Source organism: Podarcis bocagei, assembly GCF_964188305.1.
Source record: "Podarcis bocagei genome assembly, chromosome: 12".
Lineage (NCBI taxonomy): Eukaryota > Metazoa > Chordata > Lepidosauria > Squamata > Lacertidae > Podarcis > Podarcis bocagei.
In genome coordinates this window covers 14,061,248-14,079,513 of record NC_138137.1, presented here as the reverse complement: position 1 = coordinate 14,079,513, position 18,266 = coordinate 14,061,248, and the positions used below count along the sequence as shown (strand labels likewise).

The 18,266-nt window shown below is 41.5% G+C and overlaps 1 protein-coding gene across 3 annotated transcripts in view; it reads left to right on the top strand.

Annotated features, from left to right (window-relative positions):
- The window catches only part of DNAJC13 (DnaJ heat shock protein family (Hsp40) member C13), a 67,803-nt gene that overhangs the window by 5,865 nt on the left and 43,672 nt on the right, over nucleotides 1–18,266 (top strand). For all 3 annotated transcript variants that reach the window (XR_014000935.1, XM_081164253.1, XM_081164254.1), the window contains exons 2-12: nucleotides 372–452; nucleotides 3,890–3,965; nucleotides 5,553–5,702; nucleotides 6,835–6,876; nucleotides 10,640–10,840; nucleotides 11,473–11,679; nucleotides 13,891–13,986; nucleotides 14,243–14,334; nucleotides 15,234–15,400; nucleotides 15,531–15,610; nucleotides 15,691–15,860. Coding sequence is in view for 2 of the 3 variants with exons in the window: in XM_081164253.1 (XP_081020379.1) it covers nucleotides 385–452; nucleotides 3,890–3,965; nucleotides 5,553–5,702; nucleotides 6,835–6,876; nucleotides 10,640–10,840; nucleotides 11,473–11,679; nucleotides 13,891–13,986; nucleotides 14,243–14,334; nucleotides 15,234–15,400; nucleotides 15,531–15,610; nucleotides 15,691–15,860 (1,349 nt within the window). In the remaining variant the exon portion in view is untranslated. The remainder of the gene's footprint in view (nucleotides 1–371; nucleotides 453–3,889; nucleotides 3,966–5,552; nucleotides 5,703–6,834; nucleotides 6,877–10,639; nucleotides 10,841–11,472; nucleotides 11,680–13,890; nucleotides 13,987–14,242; nucleotides 14,335–15,233; nucleotides 15,401–15,530; nucleotides 15,611–15,690; nucleotides 15,861–18,266) is intronic.

The following is an 18,266-nucleotide window of genomic DNA, read 5'->3' as shown; positions in this document are numbered from 1 at the left end:
AAAAAACAGTACAGCAGACAAAAGCCTGCACTACAATGGTTGCCCTTGAAATACTACATTTATCTTTGCAGGGAATTCTTTTGTACATGAGAAGGTATTCAAAAGTGGTTTGTTGCAGCTGTACAGTGCCTTGAAGTGGTACAATCCCTTTTATCACGTAATTGTGTAGTCTATGTGAAGCTGCTTAGTAAAGAGATGTGAGAGAACTCCTGAACTATTGTCAGTCAGGGTCTCTTGCCTAATAGTTATGCAACGTTTTGAGTAACAAGCAACCCCTTCAGTAAACTGTACTGTATTGTGTATTCAGTAGAAAATGTATTTCTGTTCTGTGACAAATTGCTTTTATTAATCCCAAGCATATTTTGTTACAGGTTCTGGCACAAAATGAATATAATTAGGGAAAATAAAGATTTGGCCTGTTTCTACACAACTAAACATTCATGGAGGGGAAAGTAAGTAGCCTAGTTTATTTTATTCTACAGTTTTGAGGTGGTAATGACATACAATAACCTTTCTGCTGTCCAGCTGTGAGTTTTCAAACTGGTCTGCTAAAATTTCTTTGAATTGGAATATGCTAATAATCTAATAATCTCCTTGTGATTAATCATAAATAGCACTGATCTCCTAAACAGCATATTTTTATGTCAGCTTATGTTTCAAACAGCATTTATTAGTTTCAGGACATGTTCACACAATCAGTTGTTGAGTGGTCAATTTATTAACTGCTTCCTATACAATTTATGAACTAGAGATTGATTATTGCATTTCTATGCCGCTTTTCATTCAAATGAATCTCAAATAATAACATAATAGATCAGAATATCAGAAATGCAACATAAATCGTAAAATAATTAACAAATCATCAATGAAGCAATTACAGTTTATAAAACTGCTAACAAAAAGCGACTAAAAATAAGCTAAACATCACAATTACAGCAAAAGTCATATGATAAACTAATCAGTACAGCATTTAGTATCTTAAGTACAATATTATAGAGAAGTAACTATCCAATATACTAATATTAGACTCCATTAGAGTATTAATACGTATTGTAGCCTATATGGCACCGTCCAAGCACAAGAGGGAGGTATCAGCAGTTTTGGGGAAACTCCAACGTTTGCAGACCAACAAAGCCTATGTGGTGGCTGGGAGGGTACACTTAAGAGAGTGGGGGGGGGGGCAAACAGCTCAGTGAGGACTGAGCATGCTCAGTAGGCACAGAAGGCTGGGTGGGGTAGGGTAGGGTGGAAAGGGGAAATAGGAAAAAATACATTGAAAGAAAGCATGAGTTGGTGACTGGAACTCTGGAGAGAAGTGCCTCAAACTGCAACATATTGGACTTCCGGGTTAGCGCCTCCGGCAGTGGCGGATTTCCTCTGATCGGGAGGAATCCGCTCCGTGGAAATCAGGGTGTGGACCGCCACGGTGAGGCGGAGACCCACCAAAAACCACAGGCGGGAGAAGCCTGTGGACGTGGGATTCGGCTGGCACCTTTTGCGCCTCCTCTACTCGCGGGGAAACCCGGTTTTGGGGATCCAGAGTGATGTGGGGTGAGTGGCGCGGTGCTTTGAATCGACTGCTTCTTTCACGGAGTGAAGCCGCATTGCTGTTGCCGGAGAGCGCTGACTTTTTCCTGTGGACAATTGGACTCTAAAACAACTACCCGTGAGTAGAACGGAAAATTGGATCTCTAAACTTCTTAATTTGGTATCGAAACGGGAAGGCTTCAAACAGGAAGTCCGCCTTCCTCTTTTGTAAATAGATTGAAGCAAAGACGTTGCAAGCTAAAGCCTGGAAAGTCTTTTGTAAAGGATTAAATCTCCATCGGTTAAAATTACTAAACCCCCCTTGGAAGCAGGAGAAGAGGGGGGAAATTCTAGATCGTTTAAGCCTGCAGGAGAGAGAGTGAAGAAAGATAAATCACCACCGTTTCGAACCTGGGAACGGGCTGCCCGTAAGATTGACGTTTTGGGAAAGTTCATTGACTGTGAATAAAATGTATGTTGACAGATAGTTAAACAAGAGAAATATATTGTTTCCACTGTTTCCTTTTGCACTTAAAAAGGAGCAAAAAAAGTAACTGAAAATCGAAACTAACTCTGTCGCTGGATCTGCGTTTAAAAGGATGGATACAAATAGAAATTGTTTCCCCTAGAGGGAGCTTTTGAAACTGTTGCAGGAGTGGAGCTGGGGAATTTTCCAGCTGCAGAGATTAAAGAGCGTGAGAATCAGAGTCTGACTTTGGACAAGAATGTTGACAGAAGAAGCCTTGCAAGACAAGTGCTTTATTGGAACAGCTTCATGAGAAGATGGATGTGATGATTATTAAAATTGACAATTCGGGACAAAAAATGACTGAGTTTGGACAAAAAGGGAATACCTATACAGAAATTACTCAGGAATTAACCCAGGAATCTGTTTTGACATGGCAAGCTGTGGAGAAGACGAAGGAGAAAGTTGTTGTTGAACCTCAAGTAATTTAAGTGAAGAGAGCCCCGGCCTCACAGAGGCAATTTGATGAACATAAGCTGTTGCCCTTTATGATCGAATCTAGAGAAATCCAGACTTGGTGGGATGGAGTCCTGCTTGGATTGGAGAAGGAAAGTCGGATAGATCCTCCTATGCAGGGATGCTCTGGCCTTTGGGATCTGGATTTGGGTCAGGGGGAGATTGGAGTTGTGGGGGCCTTTAGCTTTGGAGGGATTTTGAAACACGCTCTGAAATATCTTTTGGACTTTAGTTCTGACTATGGAGAATGGGCTGACCTGTCAAGAAGGAATAAAGACACTGTTAGGTTGGAGTTTCCACGAGATCTACTCCTCAGTGCCAAAGGAAGGAAATTAAGAACAAGATCAGCAGAAGATAAAGTAAAATGCATGTATAAATATGAAGAAGATCTGCAGAAGGGACATGGAAAAGAGTTAAGAGCCTCGGACAGAAGGTCACCAGGTTGATGGACTATATGGTATTGATAGAAAGGACTGACAGAATCCGAGACCAGGGAGAAGAGACGGTGGAGGAAGATTGGAAAAAAGTTTTTAAAAATTTATTTAGAGAAATGTTGCAAAATTAATGAGTGATAGAAAAATGTTGGAATGAAATTATATGGCTTTAGTAGAAATGTTATAAGGAGTTAAGTATAAATAAGTTTTAGGGTTTTAATGGTAAGATAAGGTTAAAATAAATCAAGATAATTAAATGATAGAAAACAGTGAAAGATGGAAAGGATTTGCTGAAATAATTAATAACTAGAACACAAAAAGGGAGGTGTGAGGAGGTCGATGAAACAAGTTAATGAAAGATAAAGATATGGAAATGATGGATGTGTTTTAACTGCTTTTGCTTTTGTTTTGTTTTGATGTATTGTCTTTTGCTTTTTTTATATGTATTGTAATGTATTGATTTGTAGTGTTTATTTTTTCTCTTTCTTTTTTCTTTAATTCTTAAACTTTTAATAAATATTATTTTTTAAAAAACCAACAAACTGCAACATATTGTTGCAGGTCTCACACAACTATAATCCCATGTATTTGCTGTGACGCTGCTTCTTGCAATGCCTGCGTAATCCGTGTTATGATACAGCAGTGGCCAAGCAGCTTTTATGCATCCCATTTCAAACTCCTGCTTGCCATCAGAGTATATTTTAGGGTGGGATCTCAAGTTCCACAATGAATGCCTAACTTCTATCTCTTAGAAACATGACAAAGTGGGCAGGGGATAATTTTCCTTGCCCCAGATATTGGTGAGTCATGTTGATGATTCACCTGAAAGAAGCTTCATGAATGTTTATGGCTTATTTATAAAACAAAAGCGAATTTTGCTGCAATATCTCTCTCCTAATTCTGCAGTTTCCCTTAATGTCTTGTTTCTTGTTGGTATGTTTTTTAGGTATAAGCGAGTCTTTTCAGTCGGAAGTCATGCCATCACAACATACAATCCTAACACATTAGAAGTTACAAATCAGGTAATGCCAAATACATAGTAACTTCATGAAAATGTATTATCTCCAAAACTGGATTGAGTTGGTTTATATGCCAATCCTATTGAGAGAGGAAGGATGTTTGGGGACTAGAGGGAGTTGCATGAGTTAATGCCACCATTAAGGATTTGGCTAACTTACGTCACTTGGTATATCCTCATGATATCCTTCAAACTGGCAGTAAGATTGGGATTGGGATAATAAAGGTATATTTTCCCCATCCTTTCATTGCACATTTCGCAACAATATATAGATTTCCATCCATATTAGTGAATGTTAATATTAATGTGGAATGAAGTAGCGCTGTTATTTGGAACCCAGGAGTATATTTTTGGTGTCTGGTATCAGATAATGAAGAATAGCTGTTGACCTTGATTAAATGAAATGTTATATTTAGTTGCCTTAAGTTTGTACACTCTCCAAATGCTTTGTGGGGTTGATCAGCAATTTGATATGAGGGAGTAATAGAATTTTAAAATTACCAAGCGTAATTCTTTAGTTTTCTTTTTTATATCAGATTGCTTGATATCCCTGTTTGGCAATGATTGTTGTTGAGGAGACAGAAACCTGAAGGACTATAGACTTAATCACAATGCGAAATGTGTGTCATTTAACCTGGATCTTTTAATGCCTTCTCATTATGGATATTTTTTTTCCTTTGGTGCCATGATTGAGTAAAGAAACGCTGAATATGCAATACCTAGGACTGTTGGTATCAAAAAGTTTTAATATGAATAAAAATGAAAATAGAATACATTTTAAATTTAGAGTTGGCAGTCTGCCTTGGGTAACCTGGGGCTTAACTATCACATTCTCGTTAAACATGCAGATTGCTGCGATTTCTGACACTAGGGGACACACTGGAGGTGTCAGGTTTTTTTATCTTTGTGCATCTTGCAATGGTAGAGTTGGCTAATTAAGGGCGATGAACTTTAGAATAGGTTTCTGTGCCTGATCCTAGGAATATGGGACAGTGCTGGTTCTTTATCACAGTGCCACTGACTAATGGTCTCGCTACCTGGGCTCTTGGGTGTTCTGCGCTTGAAGTTCTGCTACCGGTGCTTTCAGAGGCATAAATGATCTCCTGTTTTCACTCTTCCAATATAAGAACTTCTAAACTTGGAGCACCTTAACATCTCTTGTCAGTCACTTGTAGGTTAATAGGATGGGATTCAAGCTATGGTTTATGGGTAACCAAACAATTAATGTACCTAGTGGCTAAAAGCCTTATAGTTCCTAAGGTTGGAAGACAAACAGCTCTCACCCAGTGGTTTAAAAATCTCACTTCCCTTTCTGCATTTGAATGCATAAAATGTTGTATGGATACCTAAATATGACTCCCTATACTAATTTAAATCAGGAAGGATGGAATACTTCCTGTTTGAAGTCAGTTGGCAATGGTTTTTTTGTTTTGTTTTTAAATATTATTATTACTTTTTTTTCTCTTTTTATTTTCAATGTACCATGTGACAAAAATCTCTGTATACGTTTGAGTCATTTATGTTGATATATGAATTTATGATACTATGGTGATAAAATAGAGCATTCTCCAACTCTGATCTTTTGGTTTAGTGGCCTTATGGAGATATCTGTAGCATCAGCCCTGTTGGCAAAGGACAAGGAACAGAATTCAGCCTCACATTTCGTAAGGGAAGTGGAAAAAAGTCTGAAACGCTTAAGTTTTCTACAGAACACAGAACAGAACTCCTCACAGAAGCCCTGGTAGGAAGCTTCTAGTTCTAAAAATCTGAATTCCTGGCTGCCTTGCACTCTTTATTGCTAACTGTAACGTAATGAGGAACATTCAGTTTCTGCTGGGTGCATGATTTTAGTGCAATATGCAACACATGCTTGCCATTTTTTAATTACTGATAACTCTCAGGACAGCAATTACACCTCCACCAGCTATACTTTGGAGCCAAGCTACAGGGTTGGGCTAAAACAACAGTGATCAAAAGGAAAATAGCCACCTAGTGCTCTTACAAGTTTGCAATGCTATGTAATAGATGGGCTGAATAGCAGTATTTATGCTTCTGCTTATGCAAGTTCTTTCCCATACAAAACATTTGGTTGCATCCAGTGAAACCCTGCCATTTGTGCAGTGGAACATCTCTTCACCCCAGGGGTCGGCAAGCTTACCGAAAGATGGGCCAGTCCACACTCCGTCTGTCGGGGGATGGGCCAGAGCATGTGCGCACTTGCTCTCTTCCAGGTTGGAGGAGTGCGCGTGTCTGCACACGCTATTTCTGGCGCTCCTCTGACCTGGATGTGTGCCGGAAATAGCGTATGCGCACGGGCGCTTCTCTGTCCTGCACACATGCGCACCCGCTATTTCCGGCGCACATCCAGATCAGAGGAGTGCCCATGCGCACAGGCGCCATCAACCCTGAAGTCTGTCCCCATGCCACGCCGCACTGTACCACACCGGTAAGAGTGGGGGGGCGGCAGGGGTCACCATGGGCTGGATAGACGAGCCCCGTGAACCGCTACCGGCCCATGGGCCTTAGGTTGCAGACCTCTGCTTCACGCCATGACCCCCAGTCTGTTATGAAGTGAATGGGGAACCCCCAGAGAGGATTTTGGGACACACAGGGAAGAAGAGGGAACCTCTGGTGTAAAGGCATATGTTCTTGCACAAACCGGATGAATTCGCTGGATATAATCCATTATCTTGGATTTAGTATGCTCTAGTATGAAGTATGAAATAGGCCTCCCATTAACTGGAAGCTCCTGTGAGTTGAGGGGTCCAGTTTGATGTGCTTGAACCTGAATTATCTGCAAAATAGTTTACAGAAACTTGTTTGGTGTGCTTACTGCTCATTCTATTTTTCCCCCTCCCTCTTTTCTGCCCCAGAGATTTAGAACTGATTTTGCTGAAGGAAAAATCACAGGAAGGGCAAGTATCTTTTGTCACATATTTTGGTTTAAAAAACAAACCTTGTTTTTATTAAAATTTTGCTTCCCTTCAAGGCTGAGGCATTTAAAGGTAAAGGTAAAGGGAACCCTGATCGTTAGGTCCAGCCACAGACGACTGTGGGGTTGCGGCGCTCATCTCGCTTTACTGGCCGAGGGAGCCGGCGTTTGTCCGCCGACAGCTTCCGGGTCATGTGGCCAGCATGACTTAAGTCGCTTCTAGCAAACCAGAGCTGCGCACGAAAACGCCGTTTACCTTCCCACCAGAGCTGTACCTATTTATCTACCTGCACGCCGTCGCAGGGATTCAAACCGCCGACCTTCTGATCGTAAATGCGCTTTGTGTGTGTTTCTATACACTGTGCATAACTCGGTGCCCTGGGACTGCAGAAGGGAGGGTGATGGGACTTTGGCCTTTGGTGCCAGCCAGAAAAACAAGGGCCATTTGAATGTTCAAGGGCCAGGAAGTGCACCATGGTAAGGCGGAGACTAGACTGGCTCCAGCCTTTGGCAAAGGAAGGAGCAATTGCAGACCTGCCTGCCTGCTAGAAATAACTCTACTCTCAACTTCCAGCTGCTTTGGGATTGCAGTAGTGAGGGGGAAAGTACCGTATTTTTCCGTCTATAAGACGTCCCCATGCATAAGACCCCCCCTATTTTGGTGGACTAAAAATTAAGAAAATGGGGGAGATTGCCCCCGTGTATAAGACTAATACCCCCCTTTTAACATTATTTTTCAGTAAAAAAAAAAAACCTAGTCTTATATGCGGAAAAGTACAGTAATTTTGTCCATTTCCACGCATTGGAAGACTTGAGGGTACTGGGTAACTTGTAAATTGCGTTAACGGCATTCAGGATCATTTGATCAGAAGTTGGAATAGAAATATTAAAATGACTTTTAAAATGACTCTTTAGCTTTATGTGCATTGTGTATTCTTTTCATGTTCTACTCATTACTTGAATTAATTGTAATGGGAATAATCTGCTAGAGATGTTTTGAGTTAGAGTCGTTCAAGTTTCAACATATGAAATTACCTCAGACTGACATCCTTCCTGCCTTGTGACTTGACAGATTTTGGTACTCTTGTCAAATCTATGCACTGAATGAAATTTAAATAAAAATTACCACCCATAGATTTGTGAACATTAGTAGCCTTCTAAAAGTGCATGCTTGAATAGTGTGTGGTTTTCACAGTGTTGCCTTGGTAAGTGTAGCGTAAGGCTGAAGTCAGAAATATCTTACTTTCTTTGTAACTATTTTCTACAGATGTCAGTTGATTTTACAGTAGCGTACACCATGTGTTTCTTTCAAAATTATGAACAGCATAAGAGTTTCTTTTACTTCCTGCAATTTTTACTTCGCTTATGTGTGAGAAAAGGAACTTTCTATTCTTCTGTTTAATTTTATGAAGCAATTTAAGGTTGCATTTCCTTCTTGGTCAATGCAACTCATTGTCATGTTTCACAGTATTGAAATCAGCCTTAAATTGCTCATCTTTTTTGGAATAGAACATCATTAATTAATGTTAGCAAGAGCAGTCTTTCATATGTTAATTTTTCCTCGGTCACAAAACATTTTAAAAATAAGTTAGGTGTGTTGGCCCATGGGGGTGGTGGAGGGGGAATCCAAATGCATATTTTTTACAGCATGCGTTAACCTCCGTGAAAATATGGAAAAAATGATGTATCGCTGGCATATTACTCCTGTTAAGCTTGGAAAAATGTACAAGACTGGAGACAAAAGATGTTGGAAATGTAAAAAAAAAGAGGGCGACTTCCATCATATGTGGTGGTCATGTGAAGAAGTGAAGAGGTTCTGGGGTTCTATCTATGATGAATTGAAAAAGATACTGAAATACACATTTCCTAAAAAACCAGAGGCATTTCTTCTGGGAATGGTCGGTGAGGAGATTAGAAAAGAAGATCAAACCATGTTCCAGTATGCAACAACAGCAGCTAGACTACTGTTGGCACAGAACTGGAAATCATCTAAAATCCCAACTATTAGTGAATGGCAAAACAAGCTATTTGAGTACTCTGAGCTAGCAAAAATGACACAGAAGATCAGGCATCAGAGTAATAAAATCTTTATTAATGATTGGAATAAATTTATATCATATATGGAGAAAAACTTAGGTAACATTAAAATAACAGTAGGTGAATTATAGAATCTGCGAAGTTAAGATAAAGGTAGAAAGAAGGAACTGCAAGAAGGGTATCAATGGAATATAGCTTAAATCGTGGTGGAGGGAAGTCAGAATGATGTTATGATAATACTTTTGGAGAAATGTATTTACGTCTTGATATTTTATTGTCTACATCTGTTTATTTTGCGATGTCTTTTTTTTACTTTCTTATTGTGATTTTAAAAGAGTGAATATTGGAAATAAAAGTTTATTAAAAAAAATTTTTAAAAAAAAACAAAATGCATATTTAGGCAATACCTTTATATGGCCAACTAAAACATAACAAAACAAAAAAAGCATTTGTGCGGGAAATGTGAAATTTTCATGTAGCTTTTCTGTGACAATGTCGTGCATTAATAGTATTTCACAGCTTGTACATGTTCACGGGACGCGGGTGGCGCTGTGATCTAAACCACAGAGCCTAGGGCTTGCTGATCAGAAGGTTGGCAGTTCGAATCCCTGCGACAGGGTGAGCTCCTGTTGCTCTGTCCCTGCTCCTGCCAACCTAGCAGTTTGAAACCATGTCAAAGTGCAAGTAGATAAATAGGTGCCACTCTGGCTGGAAGGTAAACGGCATTTCCGTGCACTACTCTGGTTCGCCAGAAGTGGCTTAGTCGTGCTGCTCCCTTGGCCAGTAAAGCGAGATGAGCACCGCAACCCCAGAGTCGTCTGCGACTGGACCTAACGGTCAGGGGTCCCTTTACCTTTACCTTTACATGTTCACGGAAACCACTGTTAATGCCGGTTTTTCAATATATTATGCATACTGCATAGAATCAAATGGTGAGCTGTGTGGCTCCATCATGCTGCAATCTATATACAGTGGTGCCTCGCAAGACAAAAATAATCCGTTCTGTGATTCTCTTCGTCTAGCGGTTTTTTTCGTCTTGCGAAGCAAGCCCATTGAAGGATTAGCGCTTTTAGAGGCTTTTAGCGGCTTATCTGCTGATCGGACCAGCTGATAAGCGGCTTAGCGCTATTAGCGGCTTATCTACTGATCGGATCAGCTGATAAGCGGCTTAGCGCTATTAGCGGCTTATCTGCTGATCGGATCAGCTGATAAACGGCTTAGCGCTATTAGCGCTATTACCGGCTTTTAGCTGCTTTTAGCGGCTTATCTGCTGATCGGATCAGCTGATAAGCGGCTTAGCGGCTTAGAGAAAGGGGGGGAAAACAGCAGGAACTCGCAAGACATTGTCGTAGGAGATTCGTTTTGCGAAGCACCTCCAAAACGGAAAACTCTTTCGTCTAGCGTGTTTTCCGTCTTGCGAGGCATTCGTCTTGCGGGGCACCACTGTATGTATTGAATGTTGCTTCTTACACACCTGAAATCTGTGGCAGGAATGCAGTATATGAAGAGAGTCTGATGTGCTTGTTGGATTTGCAGCACTGAAAATATAGTTAACTGCATGGCTAGCTGTGCTCACAAAATATTTTTAGACTTCTGTTCTTCTGCTTTCAACTGCTCCCCTACGTTATGGTACTGTGTGTGTGTGTGTGTGTGTGTGTGTGTGTGTGTGTATCCCCTCCGTGTCCTTACCTACCACTTCCTTTTCACAGAGATACAACTGTTATAAGCACCACTGGAGTGACACAAGAAAACCTGTAATTCTGGAAGTCACTCCTGGAGGCATTGACCAGATTGATCCTGCAACAAACAAAGTCCTATGTTCTTATGACTACAGAAATATTGAAGGATTTGTTGATCTGTCTGATTATGCTGGAGGCTTTTGTATACTTTATGGTGGATTTAGTAGACTAGTAAGTATCCTAACATTACAACTTCACCTATGCCTAAATCAAGACACCAATAAACTTGAATTTAGTAGACTTGGTTCATTTGACGAGGCCAGAAATTGTAACTGTGAGCTGTGCCAGAGAATCACCTCCCTTTTCCTATCCTGTATCTTTCAACATTCAGCTTTATTGAATGACCCTGTGTCCTGGTATCTTGATAAAGAAAAACTTCTCCACCCTGTGAATAATCGTATGCACCTCCTTCATGTCCCTCCTTATTCACATTTTTTTCTAAACTAAAAAGCCCCAAATTTTGTAGCCCTTTCTCATAAGAGAGTTGTCACATCCTCTCAGTCGTTTTGGTTGATCTTTTCTGCATGTTTTCCACCTGTAGAGGTGTTTTTGAGGTGTATTCCAAGTGTGGTTGCATTGTGCCCAGGTGTTTGAGCTAGAAAATACAACTGATCCTTAGCAAAACACAGTTATGCACTGATGGCTCTTGGATATTTTGATTCTTTTGTTCAGCTGGCGACCGGACAGTTGACAGAAGATGATAAGCTATGAATTATTTCATACTAATCACTATTCACTGTGTTCAGTTCTACAAATTCTTTTATAGCTCTTAGGAACTTATTGAGGTCTCTTGAATTTTTCAGCATTTGTTTGCTTCTGAGCAAAGGGAAGAAATTATTAAAAGTGCAATAGAACATGCTGGCAACTATGTTGGCATTTCCTTGAGGATAAGGAAGGAACCCTTGGAATTTGAGCAGTATTTGACGCTTCGCTTTGGAAAATACAGCAATGATGAATCTATTACTTCTTTAGCCGAGTTTGTGGTCCAAAAGATATCTCCTAGGCATTCGGTAAGGCTTAAAAATGTGAATACATTATTTGAGTCCTGAACTTGCGGGGGGAAATCCCTTTTGGAACTTGAATTGTGTGTTTCTTTGTGTGAATATGTACAACTTCTGTAAAGAATGTGCACGACTATTAGTATGTAACCTTGTGTTACCCTTAAAATTATTTTTTAAAATAAATTTTGGACACATCAAATGGCTAGGATACAAAGAAGAGAAAACTAGTTAAGTAAGTCCAGGGGCTTTACGTGCTCTTTTGTGGATGGCAGCTATCCATCCATGTCCCACTACATTTGAGAATTGTTTCCACAGAAGATGGTGGAGTGCCATTGTCTTTCAAGTTTCAAGGGGAAAAGTGAAAGTTGCATTAGTCTAGGCCATACCCCGTGCATTAGCTTAAGGAGCTGTCGATTTTTAACATCAAATAGTAAAATATGGGGGCAGCAGACATAGTATGATGATGCAGTTGTTCTAAGCATTGCCTGTAACTACTGTTTATCATGTATCTACTTAGATTTAATATTATTGGTTCAGTTTGTGTTTGTTCTTGTTCTTGTTCTTAGCTTGTATTTTTATGCTCTGAGCCACCCAGAGATCTACGGATGAAGGGCAGTATACAAATTGAATGAATGAATGAATGAAAATTTAGACATTCTATCAAATTTTTTAATTAAAAGATCAGTTACACTTAGACTTTGGTTATGATTCCCCCCCCCCCCAAATAGAAAGAACTGAGCTTCCTTCTATTTTTATATATTTTAAGGTAGATTGGCAATTGCCATTCATTCTAGGATTATTTCTTTGCTGAGTCACAGAATGAACGTTGGTGGTACTGTCAAGATGAAAATATTACCCTTTCTGGGGATTTGTACCCACTTTTTAAAATTATATAATTAATTTGTATACTACCCTTCATCCGGAGGACAGTTCACAGCGTAAATGCAAAACAAAAGCACAAATGCATATTCAGAACAAGAACCAAACAGACCAATAACCCCCGCCCTCCCACAAACACATTTATGAAAGGGGCATAGAATGTTAATCAGCCGAAGGCCTAGTTGAAGAGGAACTTTTTCGCCTGGCACCTAAAGATGTATAATGAAGGTGTCAGGTGAGCCTCCCTGGGCAAAGCCTTCCACAAATGGGAATCCACTATAGAAAAGTCCCGTGCGCATGTTGCCACCCTCTGGACCCCTCCCATGGAGGAGATGAAAGAACAGGGCCTCAGAAGATGATCTCAGGGTCTGGGTACGTTCATATGGGGAGAGGGGGTAAGCAATAGGATCATGGCCATTGGGTTGAATCAAGGTTTGGTCATACTTAGAACAAACCCATAGAAACTAACAGGCTTTCTCCATCCTGATGCCCTGTAGGTATATTGGATTACAACACTCATCAGCTGTGTTGGCCAGGGCTAATGGGATTGATAGTCCAAAACACTTGGAAGCCTGCAGTTAATTATGGCCGAGTCTGGATCCAAATCATAGCAATCGACATTACTTGCTACCAGAAGAAAATTGTCCCTAATGTGACATCTCTTACTTTAGCGTTGCCATACATCTGGCTTTCCCCAGACATATCTGGGATTCGGCGGGCGGCAGTAACATCCAGGCGGAATTTCCATAAATCGATCAAATGGGAGAAACCAGACGTACGGCAGCCCTGGTTGGCAACTCACCAGGCGGCCCTTGGCGGCTCCTCCAGCGAGGCCCTGGGCCTGCTTCATCTCAGCTCACCCCAGCTTCCGAGCAGACTAGGGACGTGCCGAGAAGAAGCGCCTCGCTGGAGGAGCAGCAGCAGCAACAGGAGCTTGCCACCAAAGGCCGCCTGGCAAGCCCACTGCTCGCAGCAGATCACGGAGGGCCTCTGCAATCTGGTGCAGGCAGTGGACTCGCCAGGCGGCCTTTGGTAGCAGTGGCATCAGCGGCTTCTCCAATGAGGCACTGGGACTGCTTCTTTGGACTAGGGACAAGCAGAGACTAGGGACAAGCCCAGCACCCTCACACCTTGAGCAGGAAGCCAAAGATAGAAAAGTAAGGCGGGCAACAGAGATGTGGGGTGGTGTTTGTGTGTGTGTGTCCCAAATGTGTGTGATGGGGGGGGGGTTGTCTGGGTTTTTGAACTTTGGAACATGGCGACCCAATCTTATTTGGTGTCTGTGACTATAGCAATTTGAATTTAAGCCTCTTCCCTTTATTTTTGTTTTTTGTTTAAAAGGAACCAGTGAAAAGGATATTGGCTCTTACAGAAACGTGCTTAGTGGAACGGGACCCAGCTACCTACAATATTGCAACACTGAAACCCTTAGGAGAGGTAGGGCGGAAACTTTTTTAGAGCTTTGGATGGGGTGGGAGGGAATAGTAACCTTTAAGCTATCTAAATCTACTGTTGTACGTCTATTAAAATCTGAAGTTTACACAACAAGATTGGTAACCAGCTCAAATGCAACCATAGTGGGATGTAGAAAAAACAAAGAGTATGTCGTTTACAGTACTGAAACTTTGAGTGTGTCATTTAAATACAGTGTGCAGAATAATGACAACCTGTTTGATACACTCTTTCTTTAAAGGTATTTGCGCTTGTGTGCGATTCTGAAAATCCACAGCTTTTTACCATAGAGTTTATCAAGGGACAAATCCGAAAATATTCTTCAACAGAGAGGTATTTTTAAACAGTTCTTGAACGGTTGTTCTTTACTGGCATGTCTTGGGTAAACCACGCAGTGCTTACATAGTTAGTTTCACTCCTACAACCAGGTCGCAATACTGCATTTACATTTGATTCATTTTAAGCTTATGCCACCTCCGGGAGGGAATACAGTAGCTTCTTGACATCAAGCCTTGCAAAAACTACAGAGGATTCAAATAGGATTCTGAAATAAGTTACCCAACAGATAGGTATAGGTAGGTAGGAATAGCCATTAGGGTTTGTTTGTTTGTTTGTATTTTTAAAGAATCCAGTTCTATCCCAGAAGGAAAAATAGAAAAATCAGATACACAAAGCAATGAATTACCAGTAAAAATGCGATATGCAGGTAGGCTTTTGTCCTTACTGAGTTTTAAAAATACTTAAAGGACTCACTGGAAAATGTCTCACCTAAACCTATCAGTTTTATTCCCTATCTCTGCAGATGAGTGCAGATGATGATGATGATATGGGAAATGTATTGTTGTCTCTCCTATTACCTTGCAGAAAGCTATTCATTAAACCACAGTTTCCCTCTCACTTAATCACAAGCTAGTTATCAGATCTCCATATGTCAACATGTTGCCTTAATCACTTTCCTTTCCCTCAAGTCACCCCCTGCAGTGCCGTGATACAGGTTAGAGTGTATTGAAAGGACTATCCAGTTAAAACTTCCTATTACGCAGCATTCTTACGTTGTGAACTGCCGTGTGATCTTTGGATGAAGGGCAGTCTACAAATTAAAGTAAATTCCGTGTTTGCAGCACTTGCCCTATATAATCTTTAGCAGAATGAAATGTGTATGTTCTTGTATTCTTATAAGCACGCTTAGCATCATTGGCTGGAAAAGCTAATTGTTGGGACAATTTTCCTAGGGACTCATTGTTAGCCAGTTTGCTGGATGGAGTAAGAGCCTCTGGAAATAGGGATGTCTGTGTGAAAATGACACCAACGGACAAGGGGCAGCGGTGGGGCTTGTTGAGCATGCCCGTGGAAGAGGAAGTCGAAAGCCTTCATCTCAGGTTCTTGGCAGCACCTCCAAGTAAGTCTTCTGCTTTCGGTTTCTAATATTTGAAACGAGTGCGTTGCAAGCTTTTTGCAAAGCAAGCTGCGCTGACGGTGCTGCAATATCAGTCTGCCTGACACTTATATCCATGCCTGTCCTGTTGCAGATGGCAACTTTGCAGATGCTGTTTTTAGGTTCAACTCCAACATTTCCTATAGTGGAGTTCTGCATGCAGTGACACAGGATGTAAGTTAAAAAGTCATTCTTCTGTACATTTTCTCTTCTGCTCCTGTCCAAAGGGTTAACACCTTTCCGCCTTCCTTCAGGGCTTGTTTTCAGAAAACAAAGAGAAGCTAATCAACAATGCCATAACAGCGTTGCTCTCGCAAGAGGGTGACATGACAGCATCAACCGCAGAGCTTGAAAGCCAGTTCCAAGCTGTTAGAAGATTAGTTGCATCCAAAGCAGGATTCCTTGCTTTCACTCAACTTCCAAGGTAGGTACTTGGCTTTCAGCAGCAAGTCTGTGAGTTACTTGTGTTCTGAGCCCAATTCTGAAGTTTGAGTCTTCCACAATGGTTTCTGCGAAGCAACATCAATACTGCTGTAACTGTCCCATCTCCCTTGCTTTGCTCTTCACTATTGTTAGCTGATCTCAGTGGTACATATTATCAGTGATGTATGTATAGACAGTTTTGCCGAAGCCAGCAGATAGCTCAGCCTTACCATTAGCCCGATGAAGATCAACATCTTGTGTTGCACCCCATGCATCAGCACTGGTGACCACACTCTTGAGGTGGTAGGCAGTTTTGTCTACCTGGTTTCCACCATAACCAGCAAGATTTCCATCAACACTGAGCTGGACAGGTGTATTGGCAAGGCAGCTATGGCAATGGCTCACCTCTCCAAAGCGGCCTGGGAGAATGTGATGCTAATGACCAGTACTAAGATGAAGATTGCGTGTTGAGCACGCTGCTTTATGGAAGCGAATTGTGGACAACCAAGCGACCACACAGAGCGGCACCTCAATGCCTTCCACATGCACTGTGTCAGGGAGATTTGGGGCATCACGTGGCAGGAGTCTCAAACAGATGCGCTCTCCCAAGCCCACATTCCCAGTATGTTCAAACTCTTGTCTCAGCGACATCTGTGCTGGCTTGCTTATGTCCACAGAATGCAAGCAGCACAACCAAATGCCTTTATTTGCCCCAGTTGCAACAAAACATGTCTCTCCCATATCAGTCTCTACAGCCCCAGCAGGCACTGTTACTTACCAACGATTTGATTTCATCCTCAACAGCGCACTCCTCCATTGTCTCCCAAGACTGCCGGATGCCAACAATTTATGGACAGTGCTGGGTTATTTAACTACAGTTAAAGGAGGATGGCGTCTTGGAAATAGCCCTCAAGTTTTTCACTCATTTTAAACTACAAGTTTGATTATAGCTCTGTACAGCAGTAATTACAAAGATCTTAAGAGTGAAATTTATGTACCTAGTGCTGCAAGCATGCACACAGTTATGAGTATCTATTAAAAGGTGTAGAAGCAGGTGGAAGAACTGTTACCCTTTCTAATAATCACTGGATCAACTCTATAAATGTATTGGAGGTTTAGTGCTGGAAATGATTTTTTTCCCTTTTGGCTTCTGCACATCTATTTACTTTGATTGTGCTTGGGGTTTTTGGGACACCTGATGACTTTAGTTCTGTTAGTTAAATAAAAAGTACCACCCGATCTTTTATGGGCCTCTCAGTGGCCTCCCATCCAGATTGCTGACCAAATGCATTAGGCTCAGTAATGCTACAGCTTTTGTGTTCCCAGGTCCAGCCATTGATCCCCAGCTTTTACTATTCTTAAACTTTGCTCTTCAAACACAGTTTGGCAGCTCAGTTGCACTTAGCCATGTAATTCATTTCCCGTGACAGACAAGGTCTTGATGCGCTTGTTTTCCCCCTGCTATTCTTGGCAGCAATTATTTGTTGTTGTTGTTGTTGTTGTTGTTTAGTCGTTTAGTCGTGTCCGACTCTTCGTGACCCCCTGGACCAGAGCACGCCAGGCACTTCTGTCCTCCACTGCCTCCCGCAGTTTGATCAAACTCATGCTGGTAGCTTCAAGAACACCATCCAACCATCTCATTCTCTGTCGTCCCCTTCTCCTTGTGCCCTCCATCTTTCCCAACATCATGGTCTTTTCCAGGGAGTCTTCTCTTCTCATGAGGTGGCCAAAGTATTGGAGCCTCAGCTTCACGATCTGTCCTTCCAGTGAGCACTCAGGGCTGATTTCCTTAAGAATGGAGAGGTTTGATCTTCTTGCAGTCCATGGGACTCTCAAGAGTCTCCTCCAGCACCATAATTCAAAAGCATCAATTCTTCGACGATCAGCCTTCTTTATGGTCCAGCTCTCACTTCCATACATCACTACTGGGAAAACCATGGCTTTTACTATACGGATCTTTGTTGGCAAGGTGATGTCTCTGCTTTTTAAGATGTTGTCTAGGTTTGCCATCGCCTTTCTCCCAAGGAGCAGGCGTCTTTTAATTTCGTGACTGCTGTCATCATCTGCACTGATCATGGAACCCAAGAAGGTAAAATCTCTCACTGCCTCCATTTCTTCCCCTTCTATTTGCCAGGAGGTGATGGGCCCAGTGGCCATGATCTTCGTTTTTTTGATGTTGAGCTTCAGACCATATTTTGCGCTCTCCTCTTTCACCCACATTAAAAGGTTCTTTAATTCCTCTTCACTTTCTGCCATCAAGGTTGTGTCATCTGCATATCTGAGGTTGTTGATATTTCTTCCGGCAATCTTAATTCCGGCTTGGGATTCATCCAACCCAGCCTTTCGCATGATGAATTCTGCATATAAGTTAAATAAGCAGGGAGACAATATACAGCCTTGCCGTACT